The 23,349-nt window shown below is 40.6% G+C and overlaps 1 protein-coding gene, 1 long non-coding RNA gene and 1 pseudogene across 3 annotated transcripts; 1 reads left to right on the top strand and 2 right to left on the bottom strand.

Annotated features, from left to right (window-relative positions):
• Positions 1 to 224: 224 nt before the first annotated feature.
• LOC146673563 (uncharacterized) lies at positions 225 to 2,555 on the bottom strand. Its single transcript, XR_014910529.1, has 3 exons — positions 2,415 to 2,555; positions 377 to 451; positions 225 to 288 (listed from the first exon to the last, which is right to left on the bottom strand). It is a non-coding gene; the product is annotated as an uncharacterized LOC146673563 (long non-coding RNA).
• A 1,616-nt stretch (positions 2,556 to 4,171) lies between these two features.
• LOC146673562 (butyrophilin subfamily 1 member A1-like) lies at positions 4,172 to 8,214 on the top strand. Its single transcript, XM_085402017.1, has 3 exons — positions 4,172 to 4,432; positions 5,732 to 6,052; positions 6,279 to 8,214. The coding sequence occupies exons 1-3, from the start codon at positions 4,363 to 4,365 to the stop codon at positions 6,437 to 6,439; spliced, it is 552 nt and encodes a 183-aa protein (XP_085258143.1). The 5' UTR covers positions 4,172 to 4,362; the 3' UTR covers positions 6,440 to 8,214.
• A 3,965-nt stretch (positions 8,215 to 12,179) lies between these two features.
• Positions 12,180 to 13,842, bottom strand: LOC146673561 (Fc receptor-like protein 4; annotated as a pseudogene). Its single transcript, XR_014910343.1, has 5 exons — positions 13,812 to 13,842; positions 13,692 to 13,727; positions 13,156 to 13,416; positions 12,588 to 13,076; positions 12,180 to 12,502 (listed from the first exon to the last, which is right to left on the bottom strand). The product of XR_014910343.1 is annotated as an Fc receptor-like protein 4 (transcript).
• Positions 13,843 to 23,349: the final 9,507 nt, after the last annotated feature.

The following is a 23,349-nucleotide window of genomic DNA, read 5'->3' as shown; positions in this document are numbered from 1 at the left end:
GAAGCACAAAGGAAATTTCCTGTAAATATGTAGAAAGACTAGTTTACACAGGGAGACTAGTTCATCATTAGCACACTGAGTGATGAGTCAGTGATTCAGTGTTACCTTTGGTTCTGCATCGATACAAAGACACCACGAGGAGAGTGGAGATAAAGTATGGACAAAACACCAGCAGGTGGAGGACCACTCTGAATGCAAGCTGGATGGAGCTGCAATCAGGGAGTGGAGCTGAGGAAGGGGGCACTGTTTCCATGGTGGCTCGCACTGTAGCTGTGGTTGTAAGTGTACCTGCAGAGAGAATCCCACCTGTTTAATCTAAATTGTATTTAATCAATTCACTGTTTCTTCAAATAAAAACATTACTCTTCCTCTTCACCTTCTTCCTCCTTCTATTTGACTTGGTGTCAGCATTCTTGTTTCCCCAAAACTTTAGAAAAGCAGAAAGCAGAACCTCTCTGCAATGAAAAGAGAACATGTTGGATTTACTTAATTCAGTAGTAGACATTGGTTGCACACAGAGGTTTTTCACCTTAAACAACTGAGTTAAATCACACAGGTCATTTGGGCCTATCCCAAATGTGATAGAGCGAGAGCCGGGGCACACCCTGGACATGCCACCAGTCTATTGCAGGGCTAACGCTGGAGAATATTTCCCAACTAACCTAACCCCAATAACTGCATGACTTTTAACTGTTGGAACCAGAGTACCCAGAGAGAACCCACTGCTAACTAGCTGGATTGCAGACTTGAACCCAGGACCTTCTTACTGTGAAGTAACCGCGCCACCAAGCTGTCAAGCCTGACTTCCCAAAAGTAGGAAATCTGTGGTTACAAGGCTTGATGCAGAATTTTCTTTACGTTTTTGTCCTTGACAGGTTAAACCACAATAAATAGCAACAGCATACACATAGTTGTCTTCCTCTAATAACCCCAGTGATTTTCCTGTGGTTTGAAATCTCGTGTGATCTTGTGAATTTCATAAGTCCAGGCAATAAACTATTCTTACTAGATTGTATCATGTCATCGACACAAGATCAAATTAAGTTGTTGAATTTCATGCAGATCCCACATGATTTAATTATGTTGAGCATAGAAACATTAAATTGTTTTGTTCAAATTCTAAGTTAGTAAACTGTAAATGTAACAACCACCCAATTTCCTTTTCTTGAATGTGGTGCCTTTGCTTACACTTCAAATAAATCAGAGGGATGTTTTTCAGCTTTTTTTCACAGATACACTAAAATTACTGACTGAGTTACTGAAAATATTCATGATTATCGATCATATTTCATGTTGACAGGCACAAGATTTGTCTTCTTGCAAACTGGAAAAACTGTGTTTCCAACCTTTTTGTCTTGACCTCACAGAACAGCAAATTAAAATGATGAAAATGAAAAACAAAATAAATTTATTTGTTGCTGTTGCTACGTTATAAGGTCAGCTCCTTGTCGGTTTTGCTTTGGTCAAGAGTTGCTCACAAACTAATAATCCACCACCAAAGAGAATCTGGAGTACATAAAACCACAAACAATGGCAAAAATCCTCCGCTTCCTCATCTTTGTCACCTGCCACATTTTTTCACCACCCAAAGCTAAAGAACAACATGTCTCCGTTATTTAAACCACTTTTGTTTGGACTGAACTGAGCTGCAGAGAAGTCATTTAGTTGATTTGTCTCCAGAATTGCATCTCTACAGCTTTCTGTAGTGCCAGTTCAAGTTGGCCCTTAGCCTGAGACACGTCATTACCATCAAACACATCCAGCACTGTTTCACACAATAAGACATGAAATAAACATAATGTTTTAAGAACAGATCAAAGTGAGTGAGATTAAAGCAACAAGGCAAGGATGAAATGGTTTTATGTAACTTAAGCCAGGTACTGTACTTGTTTCCACCAGCCTTGGACAGCTGAGGGAAAACAGGTTGAGGGTTGAATAAAAGTATAGTTTTTGGTGTAGAAGGTTCTACATCAAAAGAGTTCAGAGGATATAGAAGTGCTGGGCAATTTATTGAGGATTGCTTCAGCTTCACTGAACAGGATTTGGAGACCTTTGTCACCTGTTTGCCGTGTAAAAGAGGAATCAGTGACCCTTAGCTTACTCCCCTCAAACATGGTGTTTTACTGATGTCAACTCTTCCCCCCTAACCTCTTTCTTAGTACCAACAAGATTAGTTCCATTATCAGACCAGACAGGCCAGATACATTTTAAAGTATTTGCTCGGATATGAACTTAAGTGGCATCTCATTCTTAATCCATATGGTTTAATATAATGTTGTCCCACTATTTTCAGCAATAACAGCTTCTGCACTTCTGTGTAGGTTTTCCACAAGGTTTAGGAGTGCTAATGGGAATATTCGATCATGTTTCAGAAGTGTCATATCAGACACTGATGTTGGATGAGAAGGCCTGACTTATAGTCTGCACTCAAATGGATCCCAAAGATGTTCTGTTGGGTTGAGGTCAGGTCTCTGTGCAGGCCAGTCAAGTTCTTTCACTCCAAACTCATTAATCCACCATCATCCGTGTCTTTATGGAACTTGCTTTTGTGCACTGTTAGAGCAGGAAGAGGCCATCCCCAAGCTGTTGCAGAAAAGTTGAGAGTTTGAAATATTAAATTATACCTCAAAGTGGCAGCATTGCTTGAAAGAAGAGTCTGAGTCCACATTACCTCTTCTTCTTTTTTTATATTTCCACAAACAATTTGGTCCACAAAGAGACTTCACCCTGTTTAAATCCTTACTAACTCTTTCATCTGTCGCCCAAGTTGACCTTTGACACCAGAGGGAGGAAACATTAGCACATCTCTGACATTTACAAAGAATTTTCTAAGTGTGGTGCAAATGGTCCTGTGTGTAAAGATAGCCGGGACTTTTGAATTACATGACTTCTGTAAAAGACTTCAGTTGAAGTCATGTGACTTAAGAGAAACTGGTGATATTTACACTTTATCTGTAGACCTGCCTCGTTCACTCTGCTGCTGCTCTCTGAATAAACACCTGGCCACACAATCATAACAAATGTTATAAACAAGTTACAGTGAAGTTATCAAGAAACCGTTTAATATGATCATTTCAGAATCAGAATCAGAGAAACTTTATGAACTGTCAGCAGCAGAATACACACATACAGCAGACAGCAGAGCAATCGTATAAAAAGAATTGTAGAAACAGAGATAAAAATATAAAAGGAAAGTCATATTAACAGTAATGTTAGTGGGATATTAACAGGTATTATAGCTGCACAGGTATGCAAATGTACGTTGTGGTGTACAAAAAGTGACGGTTTGCAGTGAGGTGTGTTTACTGTGGTTCAGTATTTGTGGATCTGACCACGTGGTTGAATTAAAGAGTCTGACAGCAGCAGGAAGGAACGGCCTCCTGTTGAAACCAAGGAGGTTGGAGTCATCGCCAGGTTTCTGTCACCAAGAATAAATGAAATAAAGTTCATGTGAGGTTAAAAGTTAAATTAAGACTAAAAGTTTTGACTGCAGCATTCTGAGGGTCCTGTATGGATGTTACTGAGGTTGTGGGAATGTTCCTTCCGGGTAACAGTTAAAATATCTGAAACAAAAGTTTTTTTCACATGTTTCTGCTACACTGATATTTTACCTTTTTCTTAACGTGACCGAGTTGGTTAAATTTAGTGGTGGGATGAGAACTGAACAGTAAGTATGAAAGTTTCCTGAAAGAACAAAACTTTTACTTATTCTGATGCACAAAATCAACTGATTTTAGTGAGAGGCAACAGTTCTGACAGCTTTTTGCACTGTGGCTGCTGAAAGTCGGGGTTTTGTTAGCAGTCGACTGTCCTCAGTTTGTTTTCTCGCTCCTTTGTTTATTTTGGTTCTTTCAGTTTACTTTCTTGTTTAAAGACATGACTCACTGTGTGCACTAGCATTCATATAGATAGGCTGCTGCTGCAAGCCCCACAGCAGGGTGGACTAAACCATTTTTTTTTATCTGTAAGGGGTGAAATGGCATCACACCTAGTATTATCACGGCTAGTTAGGAATCAAAGTTTAGTCACCTGACTGATTTATTCATGAAATTTAAATATGACACTAATTACTAAAAAAAAAAAAAAAAAATGCAAACTAAAAAAAAAAATGTTTCAGGTTTGGATAGACCCCTCCCACCTCAGGGGCCCTGGGTAGTCCTACTCTTCCTCCACCGCTTCCACGCCCCTGCTTGCGTTGACACGATCACGGAAGACGCGGAAGACACACGGATATTTAAACAACATTAAATGTTAATGTTTTTAATAAAGTCCAACTCAGATAATCTCACGTCCAGGATCTATCGATAAGGAAGTTTAAAGTTTTTTTTTTAAAGCTGAAGAAGGAAAAGTCCGAACACGGAAATGAGAGCTGGCAGGTCTGCGTGTCTCTGCTGGAGTTTACTGTCTGTCTGCGTCCTGCTGGTCTCTGCAGGTGAGACTCAAGCTGTTTTAAAGCAACATGAAGTATGAGAGTTCACTTTATATTACTCTGAAAAGTCCGTAATACTGAGCCTATAATATCTGTGTCATTAGTGTCTGTTTAACCTGTGCTGTGGAAACTCAGCACGCAACCCGATTTATTTGCAGTTCTTCTGAAATACGCACGGCGGGGTGCTGCGCTCAGTTCCCAACAATTTCTTTTCACTAACACGACAAGGTCCGGAGAAATGATGTTGCTCTGCGCTGTCACTGAGGGAGGAGTTTAAGGTGTGCAGGAGGAGGTGGAGACTATATGGACTGCATGTTTACAAGTGATTCATGTATTTTAAAAAACAGCTTTTACTATAACCTATAATTTCCTATAACCTGCATAAAACTAGACCCGTTTTGGATAATTAATTGCAAAAGTTATGCATTTTTACCACCACCAACAGTTTATTTTGTTCCCCTTTCTTGGAACATTATGTTATAGCCTACAACAGGATTTTACCACAGAGTAATGCTGTGCAATACTACATATTCTTGTATTCATCCAATATCAAGTAAATAGCAGTATAGCTTTTAAGTCATAAAGGCAGATTATGTTGGGGTGAGCAGTGTGTTGTGATTTATGGGCTCAGTCATCCTCAAATTGAAAATTCTGAACACATTTTCAATCTGATACCAATATCATCACTGTACTGATATTTGCATGGATCTGCCCACCTCTATAGGAAGGGTTCAGAGGCCGATGTGCTCCTAATACCTGTCCCAAGACCAGATAGCTCAATGCAGGTGAGCTGAGTTCTATCAGGGGTGGTACAGGGACATTTCCCGGTGGCCTTGGGATCATTTTTGCCAGCCATGGACTTCAGCTGTGCAGGAAAGCATTGACAGGGCTCTGACAATCCACACATGTGGTGTGGCTGTGTTAGGCTCACTTAAAGACTGTTTGCTGTTACCAATGCATTTGTAGTTGTAGGGGACTGTAACACTGTCATGAGAACTCCCTCTGTTCCATTTATCCACAGTGTTCCCACAGAGACGGAGACCTGCTGATCTTTGAAGGATTATGAAGAATCTCCAAACAGTTTAATAGTAAAACGGCACCGAAAACAAGAAAATAAACAATTTAGATTTAAAGATAGATCATAAAAGGACTTAAGGGGCTCATAAGATTATAAAGTTACCTGAGCTGCCGTGTGAAACACATGAAAATCCCACGCCGAGTGGTCTCTTAGCTCCTTACTCTGATTGGCTGCTATACTTTGATCCCATTAAACTCTCTGCTCTGAATTATTTCTTCTTTCAGACCGGAAAATCATCACAGCGGATAGTGGACAGACTGCCACTCTGCCGTGTCGAGGTCCAAACAGCGACATCATAGGTGTGGAGTGGAGCAGAGCTGACCTGAAGACACAATATGTCCTTTTGTACCGAGACGAGCAGCTCGATCCAACAAACCAGCATCCGAATTTTAAGGACCGGGTGGATCTGCAGGACAGACAGATGACGGATGGAGACGTGTCTCTGATTCTGAAGGATGTGAAAACTGAGGACACAGGAACATATGAGTGTCGTTTGTTAGATGGGAAGTCCATCAGCAGCATCTATCTGAGAGTTGTTGCTCCAGGTGAGTGAGTAGAGTTGAGTGTGTGTGTGATCAGAGGTGAAGCTGCTTCCTGGTTGTTGATGTTTGTTTGTAAAGATGTTGTTGATGAGACTTTGTAGAAAGCAGCTGGTCTGAGTGATGTGATCAGAGTGCAGTAGATAATGTCTGACAGCAGTTTGATTCTGTTCTGTTCTTCACTCATCACCTACCTGACAGCTGACACCTCACACCTGTTTCTCACCTGCAGGTCAGACAGGAGGACAGAGTGGAGATGGAGTGAACGAGGATGGATTTGTTGGACTGAGAGCTGGTCTGCCTCTTCCTGTGATGTTCATCATCGCTGGTGTATTTTTAATTTACCGAAAACATAAAAAACGCAGGCGTCACGGTTTGTACTATCATGTGTGAACTGAAACTCTTTGTTGCACTACATGAAGTAGGAAAACGGTGGAGCGGTTTACAGTGGAGATGTGGCCATTACTTTTATTTATTTTTTGCACAGAAGGACAACAGAGCAATGCTAAACAGTATCCTGCTAACAGAACTTTGGCTCTTTGCAACCATTTGCACAGACAGCATGCTAACGCTAAGTAAGCCAATAACACAGAGTGTTGCTGAAAGTGGGTGTATGCTGACCCCAGCCCAGCAGCCAGAGTCTGAACTTGAACAGGTAACAAAGGCAGAGATGATCAGTCAGACTTGAAATTGGTGTTTCTACCTGTCCGTGTTTCTATAGTAGAGCAGCTGTGGTGATCACTTTGAAGTCATCTTTGCTTTGTGTTGAAACCTGAATAATAAAAGAAAGATCATACGTGTGTCCTCATTAGGACAGGGATTTTTGTTGATGTGTGGGACTCGGTGTAATGACACCAAAGCTGGTTATAAGACACAAACACAAGAATCAAACTGAGCTGTTAGAGTTCATGACAGAAACTGAGTAATTTGTCATCACATGAAGTGTTTTAGGTTCACAGATTATATCAAGTAATTAATAGACATGGAACTATTTTTTTCTTCTCTCCATTAAGTGTTTTCTCTTAAAGGTGAAGCTAGTTTTCCTCTCTATGAATTATAATGTAAAATGTCCTGTTTTTACAGTTTTGTAAACAAAGCTTTATATTTTATGCTAACAAAAACTGTTTCATTTGTGAATGTGAAGATATCCTGTAAGTTGTCAGATTAATGTAGCTATTACAGTAAAATGACTCTTTGCACAGATAAAGCTTTACCTCCATGTGTGAGTGATCGAAGCAGATGCTGTATAGACATATTTGGATTCACTGAAAGTCACAAGAACGTCTCGTGTGAAGTTCACATTTAAAAACAGGGTCTAAACGGTAAAGATGATTTGGTAGACAGAGGATGGAGGGTGGGTGGATGGATTGATGGATATTTTTTATACATCCAAATAAGAAAAAATGATTATAATTAAGGATTAAACTATATCACTGTACATTCATGCTACTGGAAGGATTCATTAAATAGAATAACATCAAGTGAAACGCTACATGTATAAAGGCTACCTTACACCACAAAGCCATGCTCTAAAAAGCTTTCACAGATTTAACACTGTGAAGCTGGGAATAAAGTTTCTATTTTTAGAGTATGTTTGGCACCATGTTGTGCAAGTACCGCATGTGATGTTACTGGGTTGGTTGGCTAATAGACTTCTATTCGTTTATGTTAGCTAACTAGTGACAGATCAGATTACTTGGTGTAAAGTGAGAAGCAGTAAAAGGGTGTCACTTTTGTGAACCACCAGTGTACCTGACTCAAACTGGCTCTCCTCCTCACTCTTAAAACAGGTGGATTTTCATGTTTCAGTTCAGCTAGCCGATGTTGAAGAATCACTTGCTGCTAAAGAGACAGAGGTGTAAATTAACCTTTACACATGTAATGTTTCATGTCCACTTTAAATACAATGCAGGGATTTAGTGTAACACATGGGATACGTCCAAGTGAACACATTTACGTTAATTACTTACATAAAAGTCTTCTTAGCTTACAAAGTTTTTCTATCAGGCTGTAAAGATGTCGTTATGTAAACTTTAACAGATTGACAGGTGACAGGATATGATGTATGCTGCTGTAGTGAAACTGGAATGGGGTTTAAAACTTGTGATTTTAACACAGATAATTTATGCACTTTTTAATTTTATGATGTTTAAGACTTTGAAAAAGTATTTTCATGAAGTCAGAGCTCCTATCTTGAGAGCACAGGGTTAGCTTAATGTGACATCAGAGGCTGAGGAGGAGGAGAAGCTTCCACTTTATCTTTGTGGTAAAAGTTTCACTGTGTTTAAAGACATGAATAAAAACTGTGTTAAATCAATGTTTCTGTGCTGACTGTGTTGTTTTCTGGTAGAAGGAAGTTTCAGGAGGAAAAGGTTTTAAAACTCAGAGAAGCTGTGCTGAGCTGTATGTTCCTTCCAGGCAGACGCAGATCAGGGTGTGATCAGTTAAGTAAAGACGGCTAATGCCCAGGAGTGCAGGGTGCTGTCCTCAGACATGCAGTTTTACTAACGCACAGACATGAAAAACGGAGAGAGTATAGAGCGCTCTTCCAACAAAAGGTCAAAGGTCAGTAAATGCAACATAAAATCCAAAGCAAAGAATTACTCGGACATAGAAATGGTGATTAGTGATCAGACGTCTGAATCTGGGACTTTTACTGTGAAAGGGTTTTAAAAAACTGCTAATTAATAACCAGACAATACAGACCAAAGAGAATTGAGGGAAACATTTACAGGCTGGATTATAAAAAAATCAAACAATAATCAAACATCTTATTTGGTCTCTTATGACAGAAAAACGCTGAGCTCAGGCATTTAAAGAAGACATTAAGATTAGAGACTTGTTGCCTCACACACTGACCACATATTTGGTCTTTTTGTAGAAAGTATTTGTTATTAGTATCATGTAGTCCATCCCAAGCTTCTCATTGACTCTTGAAACAAAAGGCAGTAAACTCTTGCTGTGTCCTCTATACTAGACTACAGGTGGACACAGCTGTAGTCTAAAGGGGAAAAGTCTTTCAGGTCACATCAGGGAAAGAGGCTATCCTAGATCATAGAATATTAAACAGATTCAAAGTCTAATCAGAATTCCTGATGGGTGTAAAGGAGTAGCTTCTTGAAGCAGCCAGCAGGTGGCAGCAGATCACCTCTTCAGTATCCTTAGAGAGCAATTTAGGATGTAAAATTGGATTCAGAATCCAGCATTTCTCCATGAGTCAGTGAAATAGAGACAAAGATGGTTAAAAACTACAACACAGAGCAGAGAAGTGAGTGCAGAAACAAAGAAAATAGAAGATTGTTTAACACAGACAGGCGACTAAGACAGAAACAGATGTGATGCCCATATGGAAAAGAAATAGATAAAAAAAAATTATAAAAGACTTGCATAAGATGTGGCCTACTTCATACAGTGAATCATATAAGGCTTATATGATTTACTCATGAAAGTGGCCACTTTCTCATTACTTTCATATATTGTTTTAATAAGTATCCAAGTATACAAGTTTTATTTATATAATTTTTCAAGGGATCTTATATCTGTTTTCACTCTTGTATGCTTTTCATACAAGTTTCACACAAGACAGATACAAACAGATATCTCCAAGCTCTTAACCATGCTGCACTCAGTGAGCCCATTCTGAGAAGTCGGGAGTGTGTGTCATCTGTCCATAACTCTGGTTTTCAGAGCTAGCCTAAAGCTGCTCTCAGAAACACGGAAAACACACAGTGACAAAGGCTTAACTCAGTGTGAACACACCCAGAAATGATTAACAGCATGATCAAGGAACAAAAAGTCGGAGCTTAAATTAGACTCACAGTTTTTTAAACATGCTTTATCTGTGTCTGTAGCTCAGACTGACATTTGAACCAGAAGAATGACACATTAGAACATTTACTCAGCTCGCCATCAGTCTTTGTTCATACAGCAGGGACCAAACTAGGTGCAGAAACGCATTAATGAGGTGTGTCTGGAGGAAATGTACAGATATTTATTTTACCTCTCCAAAAGCTGATTCTGTTCATCTGTACGTAGCGTTTTGTGGGAGAAACGTTTCGTCACTCATCCAAGTGACTTCTTCAGTCTCAGCTGACTGCAGGTTTCCCCGATCTTATAAACAGTACATTTGCATAATGACTGAAACCAGCCCACTGAAGGAACAATGGGCTGGGAGGTCAGTTCCTTAATCTTAATTATGCAAATTCTCATGACCATTGATTAACAACCACTGACCAAAACCCACTGATTAATGGCCATGAGTACCATTCACAGAGAGTTGGGGAATGGCTGTAAGATGGAGAAAGATGTACCCTTAGGCCCCCTCCTCTATTCAGAGGTTTAAGTGTTAAAGAGTGTCTACTGGCCTGTAGGTGTAAACAGACTGCAGAGTCCTGGCCTGTAGAGGTAGCTCTTCTGTGTTGTGCCATCCGCTTCGCCAGAGGTTGATGTATAAATCCTGACAATCCTCCTGGCACTTAACAGCGTACACTATGTTACTCTGTTTGTGTCGGGGGACCCGATCCTTGGGGTAGACCAATTTTTGGCGAAGCGTATTTTGGGGTTTAAAAGCTACAGAGACCCGGTGTTTTGAAAAAATGCATCTCAACTGCTCCGATACTCCTGACAGAAACGGGATCACTACAGGTTTTCGCTTGGGCAGCAGTTGTCCTTCTCTCCTGGATTAGCTGGAGCTTTCTTTAGGTGCCTTTCCAGCTTTGACAAAAGTCCAGCTGGGATAACCACATTTACTCAGGGCCTTCTTGATGTGATGTTCTTCTGCCTGTGTTCAGAGCTGCCCACCAGCGGGTTGCGGATCGAAACCAAAAACTTGGAGATGTTATAGGTGACAGAGTTGATCATGCAGACTATCGGTCTTAAAGGTGCACCCTGTTTATGTATTTTCGGTAAACCATACAGACTTCGTGTAGACTCCCCTGGATACAGCCTGTGGTATGAGGTCCAGTCAATAGCCTTGTCTTGTTCTAACTGCTTCAGAGAACTCTCCCCAACTCTCTGTGAATTGCCATTGATCAGTGGGTTTTGATCAATGGTCATGAGAATTTGCATAATTAAGATTAAGGAACTGACCTCCCAGCCCATTGTTCCTTCAGTGGGCTGGTTTCAGTCATTATGCAAATGTACTGTTTATATGATCGGGGAAACCTTCAGCTGAGACTGAAGAAGTCACTTGGATGAGTGATGAAACGTTTCTCCCACAAAACGCTACGTCCAGATGAACAGAATCAACTTTTGGAGATTTACTTACCTGAATGATTGAGCATGCATCAAGTTATTTATTTTACATTTATCATTTAATTATTCATATAAATAAATATGGAAACCAGCAAAACTGATTATTGACATGGTTCCCTATTTACTTAATTCTCTGGAGTACAGGTGTGCAGAACATTTTTTATGCATCTTCTTTGGATGTCATCACAGGAGAATTCAGCTCAGGCCTGTGCATGGAGGCAGCAGTATATTTCTGCCTGCCCCACTGGATTAACACCTGGCTCACTGTTTGCTGAGAAAGGCCGGATAGTAAATAATCAGGAGATGCAATGGTGGGTCAACTTTGAATAAAGATAATTATCTGAGTCTGCTAGAAAATGTTTTCTCTACAACTTTATTAGAACTACTTTAGCTTTTAGCAACTTTTCTTACTGCAGGTTTTTATGTTATTCCCAGAAAAACAGGATGAGCTCTGGAAAGATTTCCGTGAAATCTTTTTCAGGTTTCAGGTTTCCATAGTGTGGTTTAAGGTGGTTTGAGAATGAGCAGAATAACCTGACATGCATGTGTCTGGGCTGTCGGAGTACCTGACAGAATCCATGATCCACACTGATCATCCAACAATCCTGCTATCAGGGAACATTTCCACAACAAGTTCTAGTGATGCTCTCAAAGAAGGAAGTTTGAAGTAATGTTTCTGTAAAATGTTATTTCATAAAACGTCCCCACAGTGGACACGACAACAGTGAAAAGAAATCTCCATTATGGGACATTATATCAATTAGTGAATCAATCAGACAGGCCTTTATTTGTCACATGCAATGTTACACATACCTGCGTTGAAAATTTGACCGACCATACATATATTGCACAAACATCACATTGGGAAGACAGGTCGGAAACAGAAATAAATGTAATGGTTTGTACAATAATTAGTGACAGAGCTGCAGTGGTGCACACAGTACATGACGGATCTTTTCCTCTGAGCAAGAATATTTACTGGTTATCTACAGAAAAAAATTTGAGAGATGAACATCTGAGTCCATTTATTCAAATAATCTCCACATCAGAGATGGAGAGGACAAAGTTAGTGAGACTCACAGAGACACAACAGAGCTCTGATTCAGAAGTGATACTCTGTGGTGACATCAGTGATGACATCATAATGATCATCCAGTCCCTGATCAGGGTGAGCTGGCAGGATTGAGACACGAATGTTATTTCCTGCAAAAATGTAAGAAGTGTTTCAGCTGTTAATTTATAGAGAATTCTGCATATTGATTAATCAGAGAACGATTCAAAGTGTTACCTTTAGTTCTCTGTCGACATAAAGACACGACAAGGAGAGTGGAGATAAAGTATGGACAGAACACCACCAGGTGGATAACTACAAGCTCAGGTGAAAATAAGTCAGGATGCAGAGTTGATGGAGTGGGAGGTGGTGTAGAGGTGGGTGGTGGTGTGGTAGTAGGTTTTTCTGTAGAGAGAATCCCACCTGTTCAGGTGAATATGTGCATTAAATTAGAGGTGAAATCAGAGTGAAGCTCCTCACCTGTGACAGTGATCCAGCTGGATGGAGACTCTCCATGACCGCTGATGTCACACTTGTAGAGGCCTTCATCAGACCTGGAAACATGCTGGATGGTCATGTGACCTGTAGGCTGCTTCCTGATGAGGGAGCCATCTTTATAGAAAGCAGCTGGGAGGTTGGAGGGAGTGGTCTTTGTTTTACAGAGCAGAGTGACGTCATCTCCCTCCATCACAGGGAGGACAGGACTCTGCAGGATCACTGATCCACCTCAACACAGAGACAAACTACAGCATTTCATCCATTTACACACAGCTTCATCAACACTAACTCCACACACTCAGCTTACCAGTGACTGTCAGGTTAACCATGTTACTGATGGGACCCTCTCTGGACTCACACCAGTAAACTCCACTGTCTGATAGGAAAACATTGTTGTTACAGGAAGAACCAGCACCTTCTCCCCACCCATCTCCACACTGAGTCCTCTGTTGTTTGCTTGTGTTTCTCCTCAGAGTCCATCCAGCAGAGCTGTCGTCCTCCTCACAGCTCAGAGACACAAAGTCTCCTTTAAAGAACTGAGAGCTGCTGGGACTCACAGTCAGACGAGCTGTGAGGAAGAAAACATATAGAACTACAGTGTCAGTGCAGTCTTATACAACCACTTAAGTCCTCATACCAGATGTCATTGTATGGTCAATAAATCAGTTGTTTCTTGCATTAGACTAATTGCCAACAAGCAATTTTTGGTGTGTTTGATCTAAATAAGACATGACAACATTTAGACTGAACAAGAGTAACTCTGACATGTTCTTAATAAATGTGTCCCACAGTCTCCTGAGAGAGTGAGTCAGGTTTACAGTGTGACAGAAGAAGGTTACTGACCTTGGTTTGTGGTGCAGCTCAGCAGTGAGATCAGAACTAAAGAGAAATTAAACTCAGGTTAGTTCAAAGTTTCACATTCAACAAGACAGCAGAGGCATGAAAAACACAGAGTGAGCTTACAGAGCAGACACAGCAGAGACGTTTCCTCCATCCTGCTGCTCAATTATATCAGACCACCTCTGAGATCAGCTCATGGTTACACTGAGTAAAACCCTCCTCTTCCTCTTTCTCTGTCTCTGGGTCTTAGACTTGTGGTTAGAAAAAACGTTGTGTGAAAAAGCTTTGTGTGTTTATTTCTCTGCTTCCTTGAAACCAAAGTTTTACACGTTTCAACTGAATATTGAATAAGAATTAAAAGCAACAATATCTACGACTGACAGTTGACCTTGAATGCAACACCAGTACCTGTATGATGTCTTCGCTGACTCTCCGACCTCTTTTAATGGATGTTTTCTCAGCTCTTTGAAATAATTATATTGACTGCATTAAAGTAATTATTGATTTAATTAATAATGTCGCAGATTGAGCCAAACAAACTGTGTCTTCCTGTAGTTGACTGCACATTAACTGTGCAAACTTCAGTTGTTTTGTGCTTCTCTCTGTTCCAACCACTGACTTGTGGTCCGAAAGACTAAATAACTTGAATGGCTGCACAACATCAGACTACACGTCACGCCCTGGTTAATGTTTGTGAAGGTCTGAAGGAGACATGTGCTGCATACAGTGAGCTGTGTTCATGTACCTGCAGTGACAACACAGATCACAAATCTTGTGTTTCTCCTCAGAATCTATCTGTCAGTTAAGTTAATACATTATTATTCCTACATTATTCATGAAAACATTTATGTTACTTGGGATACAATATAGTTTTTCAGTTATCAGCACAAAGGTCAGATAAACATTAAGTGTGCTTTGCTGCAGCGCTCACGTGATCTCAGCTCATCAAGAAGGAAACCCAAAATCACAGACCAGAGCATCAGGATTATGATTCTAGTTTGTGTTCATATGAAGGATTTTTCAGTGTGTTATTTGATGACAGTTACAACACAAAACATCTCTGTGTGTAATTAGTTCTACAGTAAATAAGTAAAGTAATCCATTATACTAACACTGCTACTCATACTGTCTTTGCTGATAATCATAAAGTTAGTGATCTGTCAAGCTTTGGTTGGTCTTTTAAAGCTGTACAAACAAACAAATATGTGCAGAATTAACTGAAAGAAGATGATCCTTATCATACTGATATTTCATAACTGTCAGATTAGAGATGCATGAAGTATCTGAGCAATAAATTTGAACACATTCTGGTCCTGCTTCCTCATTGGCTGCAGTAATAATGACTTCAGACTGTCACATGATGACGTTACTGACTTTGGTTTGTGTTGCAGCTCAGCAGTGAGATCAGAACTAAAGAGAAATGAGTGTCAGGTTAGTTTAGAGTTTGTGGTGTTTAATGAAGTGGTCAGAGAGCAGAGCCAGGAACATCTCCGTGAGCTGATTGTAAGGAAATAATGAAGCAAAGCCAGAGCAGGAAGTAGGGACATTGTTGAATTCAAAGATATGAAGAAGATTCATGTTACAGACAAACATCAATGAAATCGAACTACAGACATGACTGGGACATAAAATCAGCCCTGGCTAAAATAAGCCAGGGCTGATTTTATGTCCCATTTCACAATCCTCCAGCTTGTGAAACGGGACAGTCTAGCCTCCGCTGGGCTGCCCAGGTTGCCTAGCAACCATAATACTAACAGCTGGAAACGTTTCATACAGCTTTGTTTGACAGACAAGAAGGAGAGAATCTTTTGTTCATTTGTTTGTTTGTTTGTTTCTACATGAGTGTTGATCATTCTCTGTAAGATTAAGCTCAGCTATTGAACGGCGTACATTTCAAAGTAAAGGCTTTAAAACCAAATAAGTACAAACGTCACTAATGTCACATAACTTTGCCGACATGTGGCCAACAGTAATGTTTTAATGTTCTTCGTTATTAAACATTTGCACATAAAGAAGTGACATAATATTCAGTACTTACTTTTAAAAGTGTACTCTTCGGGCGCCCCTCATCCGCCATTTTTTTTCCGGCAAAATTATCCACACCCACCGCCGCGCTATGCATTCTGGGATATGTTGGGCAATGAAGTCTACACCGCCACATCCTTAAAATTCAGGGAAATGAAGGACGCATTTGAGGGCCGCATTTCGAGCAGCCTTCGAAGTGGCACAGCCTTCGTCGCGTCGCTGTGACGTAATCGGGCTTAAAATGCGGCCTTTAAGGCTGCAGACCCTGAATTGGGATACAGCCTATTGCTGTACAATGCCATCTGCCATCTTAGTTGAATTGGTCACATGACTGCATCATATGACTAAAATGTGTCATCATTTTCGAAAGCCTCTGTTTTTCCAGTCCGCACTGCGACGTGAAAACGGTGTTTTCAAATTTATCTGCGTTTTCAAAAAGCTCACATTTCCTTGACCAAAAACGCCGTCTCAGTGTGGACGGACGAAGGCCAAAATGGAGAGAAAAAGATGCATTTTCAAACAAAATCGGATTAGTGTGGACGTAGACTTATTGGGACTGCTTTCCCTCCTCCTCCACTTCTTCTCACAGTCACAGCCTCCTGTGACTGTGATGAGTCGTTACTGGTTGTTGCTGGTATGACTGTTCACAGTGCAGCAGCAGCCCTGAAGGCTAATATGTGATAAGAGTCTTTCTTCCTCTTTCTGCACTGTTATATATCAGTGTATCAGTGTGCTTTTCTCTGAGGATACAAGTGTTAAACCCACAAACGTGTGACCCAACTAAACACTGGGTGAAAAGCTGACACAAACACTGAAAAAAAAAACACTTTAATGTGTGAAGTCCTTCACCTGAATCTCAAAACATTAGAAATGGCTTTGTAACCATAATAAATGTGTCTCACAGTCTCCTAGAACTAAAGATCATGTTTCCTCCGACCTGCTGCTTCCTGATAATCAGACCAACACTGAGATAAGTTCACAGTCACGTCTAGTAAAACCTTCCTCCTCCAGCCTGTGACTGTGGCTTTCTCTCCCTCAAGCATTATGAGAAACTTTTATTCTTTGACTGAAAAAAATTGGAAAAATAAAGTGTTAAAGATTCAAACTGAAACAGTAACGATTAACAACTGATATCAGGACCTGAAGGCAACATGAGCGTCTGTGTGATGCTTTCATTGACCCTCCGACCTCCTGTAAGGAGTGTTTGAAGCTCTTTTTACACAAAGAAAATAAAATTCAACTATTTAATATATTATTGATAGTACATTCAATGATTTTTTCAGACCTTTTGCAGATTGTTAGAAACCAGCTGTGTCTTCCTGTAGCTGAATGTAGGTCAACTGTGAGGTCTGAGTTGGAGGTGGGCTTTAGCTTCTCTCTGTTTCAACCACTGACTTGTGGTCAGAAAGATAATAAATAAATGTTTGGCTGCACAACATCAGACTGAAAGAAACACTAAAGATGTGAATCAGAATACTTTATTGATCCTTGTAGGGGAAATGTTGTGGGTTACAGAGCTTCAGTACAAACAGTAGGCAAGGCAAATTTATTTGTATAGCACAATTCAACAACAAGGTGATTCAAAGTGCTTGTAACAAAAACAGACAATACAAGAAGTAAAAAAAAAAAAAAAAAAAAAAAAAAAAAAAAAAATATATATATATATATATATATATATATATATATAGAGAGAGAGAGAGAGAGAGAGAGAGAGAGAGAGAGAGAGAGAGCATGTGCAAAAAGGGTGTAACTATTGCAGTGTTTACAGTGTGTTAAGTGGATGCGTTGTACAGGGAGATGGCCACAGGCAGGAATGATTTCCTGTGTCGTTCAGTGGTGCTTTTCAGTAATCTCAGTCTCTCACTGAACGAGCTCCTGTGACTGACCAGCATGTCATGGAGTGGGTGGGAGGTGTTATCCAACATTGTCTTTATCTTGGACAGCATCCGCCTCTCCGACACCACCTTGAGGGAGTCCAGCTCCATCCCCACAACATTACTGGCCTTACGGATTAGTTTATTGAGTCTGTTGGCATCTGCGACCCTCAGCCTGCTCCCCCAGCATGCAACAGCATAGAGGATCGCACTGGCCACCACAGACTCATAGAAAATCCTCAGAATTTTCTGGCAGATGTTGAAGGACCTCAGTCGCCTCAAAAAATAGAGACAACTCTGGCCCTTCCTGTAAAGTGCTGTGGTGTAACAAATTATTTGTTATCAAATCAAATGTGATTTACATGTGGTGGTCCTGAAACATTGACCTTGACCTACTTAGAAATGTCTGACAGCCATGAACAGTAAAATTAGGATTTCAGTCCTGCTTTGATTTGATTTGTACTTTCACTCATATTTCTATGGATGTAGCATGTTGCAGCTGATGCGTGCTCCACCCTGTTGCACACATTTGATCACTGATGACAACAACAACAAGAAACACTGCTGTGAAATAATTGAAGCTACAAACTAAATGATCCAAAATCAGTCGATCTTTCATACTGTCTGTGGGTCTTATGAGCCAGGCTGTGACAATGTGCGGGCTCACCTGATTCAGACCCAGGACCTCTCATTTCATATGAGGCTATGACAAAAAGAGTTGGGACAAAGAGGGCAGGGGGCCATCACAGCACAAACCACATGAGCTGTACGTACAGATACTAAAGAGTGACACGGACAACTGGAGTAGTTTGAAATGTTTCACAGGATGTGGCTTTAATAACAAAAAAGCACCAACAAGAAAGAGTCAATTTCAAGGCTCACTGAAAAATTCACAGTTTGTGTTGATCCAGGAAGAGGTGAAAAGACAAAAACTGCATTAGTCCAGTCTGAGTCATGTGATCATGTGTTTACAGTCAGGCACCAAAACGCTATGACAGCATCTGTGTGTGACGGGTAGATTTTATTCCGGTCAGAACCATCAGGACACCAGCTACTCCAGTGAGGTGATCAGGTAGGATGTGGAAACATGAAATAAAAAATCAAACAGGAAGTAGCGTGACTTTGTCTTTTTCTCTGATATTTGACCTGAAAATGTCTTTCATGTAAAAATAAGCTGAAAACGTCTTTCAGTGACAGAGCTGCAGTGATGCACACACACAGCACATGATGATCTCCTCCTGTGAGCAGGAATATTTGTTGCTTATCTACATAAAAATATCCAGAGATGAACATCAGAGTCAATTTATCCAAATAATCTCAACATCAGAGATGGAGAAGACAAAGATAATGAGACTCACAGAGACACAACAGAGCTCTGATTCAGAAGTGATACTCTGTGGTGACATCAGTGATTACATCATCATGCTCATTATCCAATCCCTGGTCAGGAAGAGTGGGCTTGGTTGAATCACTGATGCCAATTCCTGAAAAAAACAAAACAAATGTAAAATATCTATCGGCTGTTTCTTCATGAAGAGACAGGATTTAACCATCAGCACATTCATTGATCAGTGAATGATTCAGTGTTACCTCTGGCTCTGCATTGATATAAAGACATCATGATGAGAGTGGAGATGATATATGGAGAGAAAACCACCAGGTGGAGGACTATTCTGAATGCAAGCTGTAGAGAGGAGTCAGCAGTCAGATCTGGAGCGGTGGGAATAGTTGTAGTGGTGGGTGGAGGTGTGGTTGTATGTTTGTCTGCAGAAAGAATCCCACCTGTTCAGGTGAATATGTGGATGAAATAAGAGGTGAAATCAGAGTGAAGCTCCTCACCTGTGACAGTGATCCAGCTGGATGGAGACTCTCCATGACCGCTGATGTCACACTTGTAGAGGCCTTCATCAGACCTGGAAACATGCTGGATGGTCATGTGACCTGTAGGCTGCTTCCTGATGAGGGAGCCATCTTTATAGAAAGCAGCTGGGAGGTTGGAGGGAGTGGTCTTTGTTTTACAGAGCAGAGTGACGTCATCTCCCTCCATCACAGGGAGGACAGGACTCTGCAGGATCACTGATCCACCTCAACACAGAGACAAACTACAGCATTTCATCCATTTACACACAGCTTCATCAACACTAACTCCACACACTCAGCTTACCAGTGACTGTCAGGTTAACCATGTTACTGATGGGACCCTCTCTGGACTCACACCAGTAAACTCCACTGTCATGAGGGAACACAGTGATGTTACAGGAAGAACCAGCACCTTCTCCCCACCCATCTCTACACTGAGTCCTCTGTCGTTTGCTTGTGTTTCTCCTCAGAGTCCATCCAGCAGAGCTGTCGTCCTCCTCACAGCTCAGAGTCACAGAGTCATATTCAAAGAACTGAGAGCTGCTGGGACTCACAGTCAGACGAGCTGTGTGGAAGAAGAGGGGACACATACATTACATTGTTATCAGACATATTTTACACTGACTGAATTCACATTGTGAGTTGTTTTATGCTGACTTTCAGTGATGGGAAATTATCACTTTCGTTCTTGCACCTCACATTTATATGACACCTAATCATTTAGACTGATATAATAACATGATTAGATACACCGACAATGACTGAGGAGGAGTCTGTCTGCAGTTAGCTGCACCATGTTCTTAATAAATGTGTCCCACAGTCTCCTGAGAGAGTGAGTCAGGTTTACAGTGTGACAGAAGAAGGTTACTGACCTTGGTTTGTGGTGCAGCTCAGCAGTGAGATCAGAACTAAAGAGAAATTAAACTCAGGTTAGTTCAGAGTTTCACATTCAACAAGACAGCAGACGCATTAAAAACACAGAGTGAGCTTACAGAGCAGACACAGCAGAGACGTTTCCTCCATCCTGCTGCTCAATGACATCACACCAGCTCTGAGATCAGTTCATGGTTACACTGAGTAAAACCCTCCTCTTCCTCTTTCTGTTCTTCCCTTTTCTCTGACTCTGGGTTTCAGACTTGTGGTTATAAAAAACCTTGTGTGAAAAGACTTTGTGTTTATTTGTCTGCTACTCTGAAGCCATAGTTTTAAAACACAAAGTAAAGATCAAAAGCAACAAAATCTACAACTGGCATTTGACCCTGAATGCAAAATCAGTACCTGTGTGAGGTCTTCACTGAGTATCTCACCTCCTTGGAGGGAAACTTGCGCAGCTCTTTCTTGACAGTTACATTTTAAATGTATCGACTATGCTAATGTGATTATTGGTTTAATTAATAATATCGCAGATTAAGCCAAACAAACTGTGTCCTCCTGTAGCTGACTGCACACTGACTCTGAGGTAGAAAGCTTTAGTTGGTTTGTGCATCTCTCTGTTCCAACCACTGACTTGTGGTCAAAAAGAGTAAACACATTGAGTGGCTGCAAAACATCAGACTACACATCATGCTCTAGTTAACATTTAGAAAGGTGTAAAGCAGACATGTGTTGGATACAGATAGTTGTGTTCATGTACCTGCAGTGAAAACACAGAGTCAAACATTATCTACCAATAATGTTTATAGGAGACGCTGTGACATGAACGAAAAGGGCTAAAAATTCACTGATTTGTTGACATTCAAATGACAATGCCTAAAAATCACAGAGGTAACAGAAAACACGGACACTACCTGACGTAAACTTACACATTTGTGGATTCCTCTACAGATATCAGATGTAAAGCACAGATGGAGAGGAGTTCAACAGCATACTGTCAGTGTCTATATCTGAAAATAAAGATTTTTAACAACTCGGTGATTTGTTGACTTTCTGCGTAAAAACAAAAAACAGAGACAGTAAAAAACACGGACATTTACTTACTTTGAGTCACATGTTTGTGAAATCCTCTACACATTTAGCAATCCAAGTACAGACATGGATTTTAGTGCACACACAAAATGACATTTACAGACACACATGCATTTGCTGCAACAATATCCACATAGAATCCTCTATCACATGAGTTGGACAATGAAAGGAAAGTTCCATGTGCGAATTACAGAGAAAGCTGTAAGTTGTCAGCATTAGCAATCGATGGAAGCAAATCGTACATTTTAACATTAGCTTTTTAAAATTGTATTTTAATCCTCAATGTTCTCAGAGGTTTGTGCTCAGTCAGGAAGATAAGAAGCGATCCATGAATCCACTCCCAGTCACATGATGTTATTTTTACCATCTACTGGACACTATTTAAAGTAACATGACAGTATCTGTGAGTGAAAGTGCATGATGCATATCCTCATCTGAGCAACCAGATTGTCCATTGATTTCAATAACAACACAGGAAATGCTATAATAAAACAGTCCTTATCAATAACTCTTTTATGTGTTCCTCAAATATCACTGCAGGTTTCATTTAGAGATAAACTGGATGCTACTGTCAATAATTAGTAACAGAGTTGCTGTCGTACACATAATGATGATAGAAATCTTCCTCTATGAAAGAATATTTGGTTTTTAATTTAGATAAAATGATCCAAAGATGAACATCAGACTCAATTTATTTTAATAATCTCCACAACAGAGATGGAGAGGACAAAGTTAGTGAGACGCCAACATCATCATGCGTATCATTCAATCCCTGCTCAGAGTGAGCAGATAGGATCAAGGTATAAAGATTGTTTAGTAACGAGTCCATTAGCTGAGCTATGCCAGAAAGCAGTTAGTGAACACCAGAGTGGTGTAAATCATGTCCTCTCTGTCATCCTCTGCAGGAGTCCTCAGGGTCCATTTCTTGTTCAAAACACTGTGCTGTACATTATGATTCAAATAAAGACTCCAAGGTAGAGCCAATTAACAAATAGTGAATGTTTACAAAGGGTTACGTTGCAAAGATCCAACTAACTCCAAAGGTTAAATAAAAAAAAGAATCAGCAAACCAAAGTCCAGGTAGTTTCAGGAAACACCAGGAGTCTAATCAGCTCATCAGAAAAGAGGACAAAACAGGAAATACCAAAATAAAACAAAATGTACCAAAACATGTTCCTTTAACACCTGATCTAAAAACATCTGCAGGTTTCATTTAGAAATAAGTTGGATTATTTGTACAAAACAGTAGTTAAAGAGCTGCAGTGGTAAACACACAAACAAACCAGGAGATTTAAGCTAGAATACAAAACAAAATATGACAAGAATTAAAAAAAAAGAACAAACTAGGCATAAAGCAGTATAATAAATATGACTTAAATTTCAAGTTAAAAAGTACTGGAGCAAAGACCCAGGCCTGTGAACAGTCCATGGACCTGAGAAGGAAGGAGAGGGACTGAGGAAATATCCAGAGGAAACATTATCTATATAGCAGATGTTTGGTGTTTTTTCTCCAACATCAGATCTGAAAGCATCTGCAGGTTTGAATTTTTAGAAATAATCTGAATGCTTTGAAGAATCCCTTAGTTACAGAGCTCCAGTAACACACCCAGTATATGATGAAAATCCGCCTCTTAGGATCAATTTATTTGATCTTCCCCTGCCAGTGGCAGACGCCCTCAGACATCGCTGCGTTGGTGGTTCTTTGTGTCTGGGGGTGGGCGTCCAGGTACACACCGGCTCACTCCTGGTAGCTGCTTGTCGGGGCCTGGAGCCTGGGGCTCACTCGGGCCACTTCAGGGGTGGGGTGCCCTCGCCCTCTCGGCCTGGGGCTCGGTCACTCTGGCACAGCTGGCTGCAACCCAACTTTGCCAGACGGGCGCGTCACTGCAACTCCCCCTGGCTTCTGCTCCGCGGCTGCTGAGTGAGCCCCCATCTGG

This window comes from Rhamphochromis longiceps, linkage group LG3, assembly GCF_057381845.1.
Source record: "Rhamphochromis longiceps isolate RC_006_pf linkage group LG3, R_longiceps_female_GT1.1, whole genome shotgun sequence".
Taxonomy (NCBI): domain Eukaryota; kingdom Metazoa; phylum Chordata; class Actinopteri; order Cichliformes; family Cichlidae; genus Rhamphochromis; species Rhamphochromis longiceps.
The sequence above is the reverse complement of the archived record's forward strand: the minus strand, read 5'-3'. Positions and strand labels throughout refer to the sequence as shown.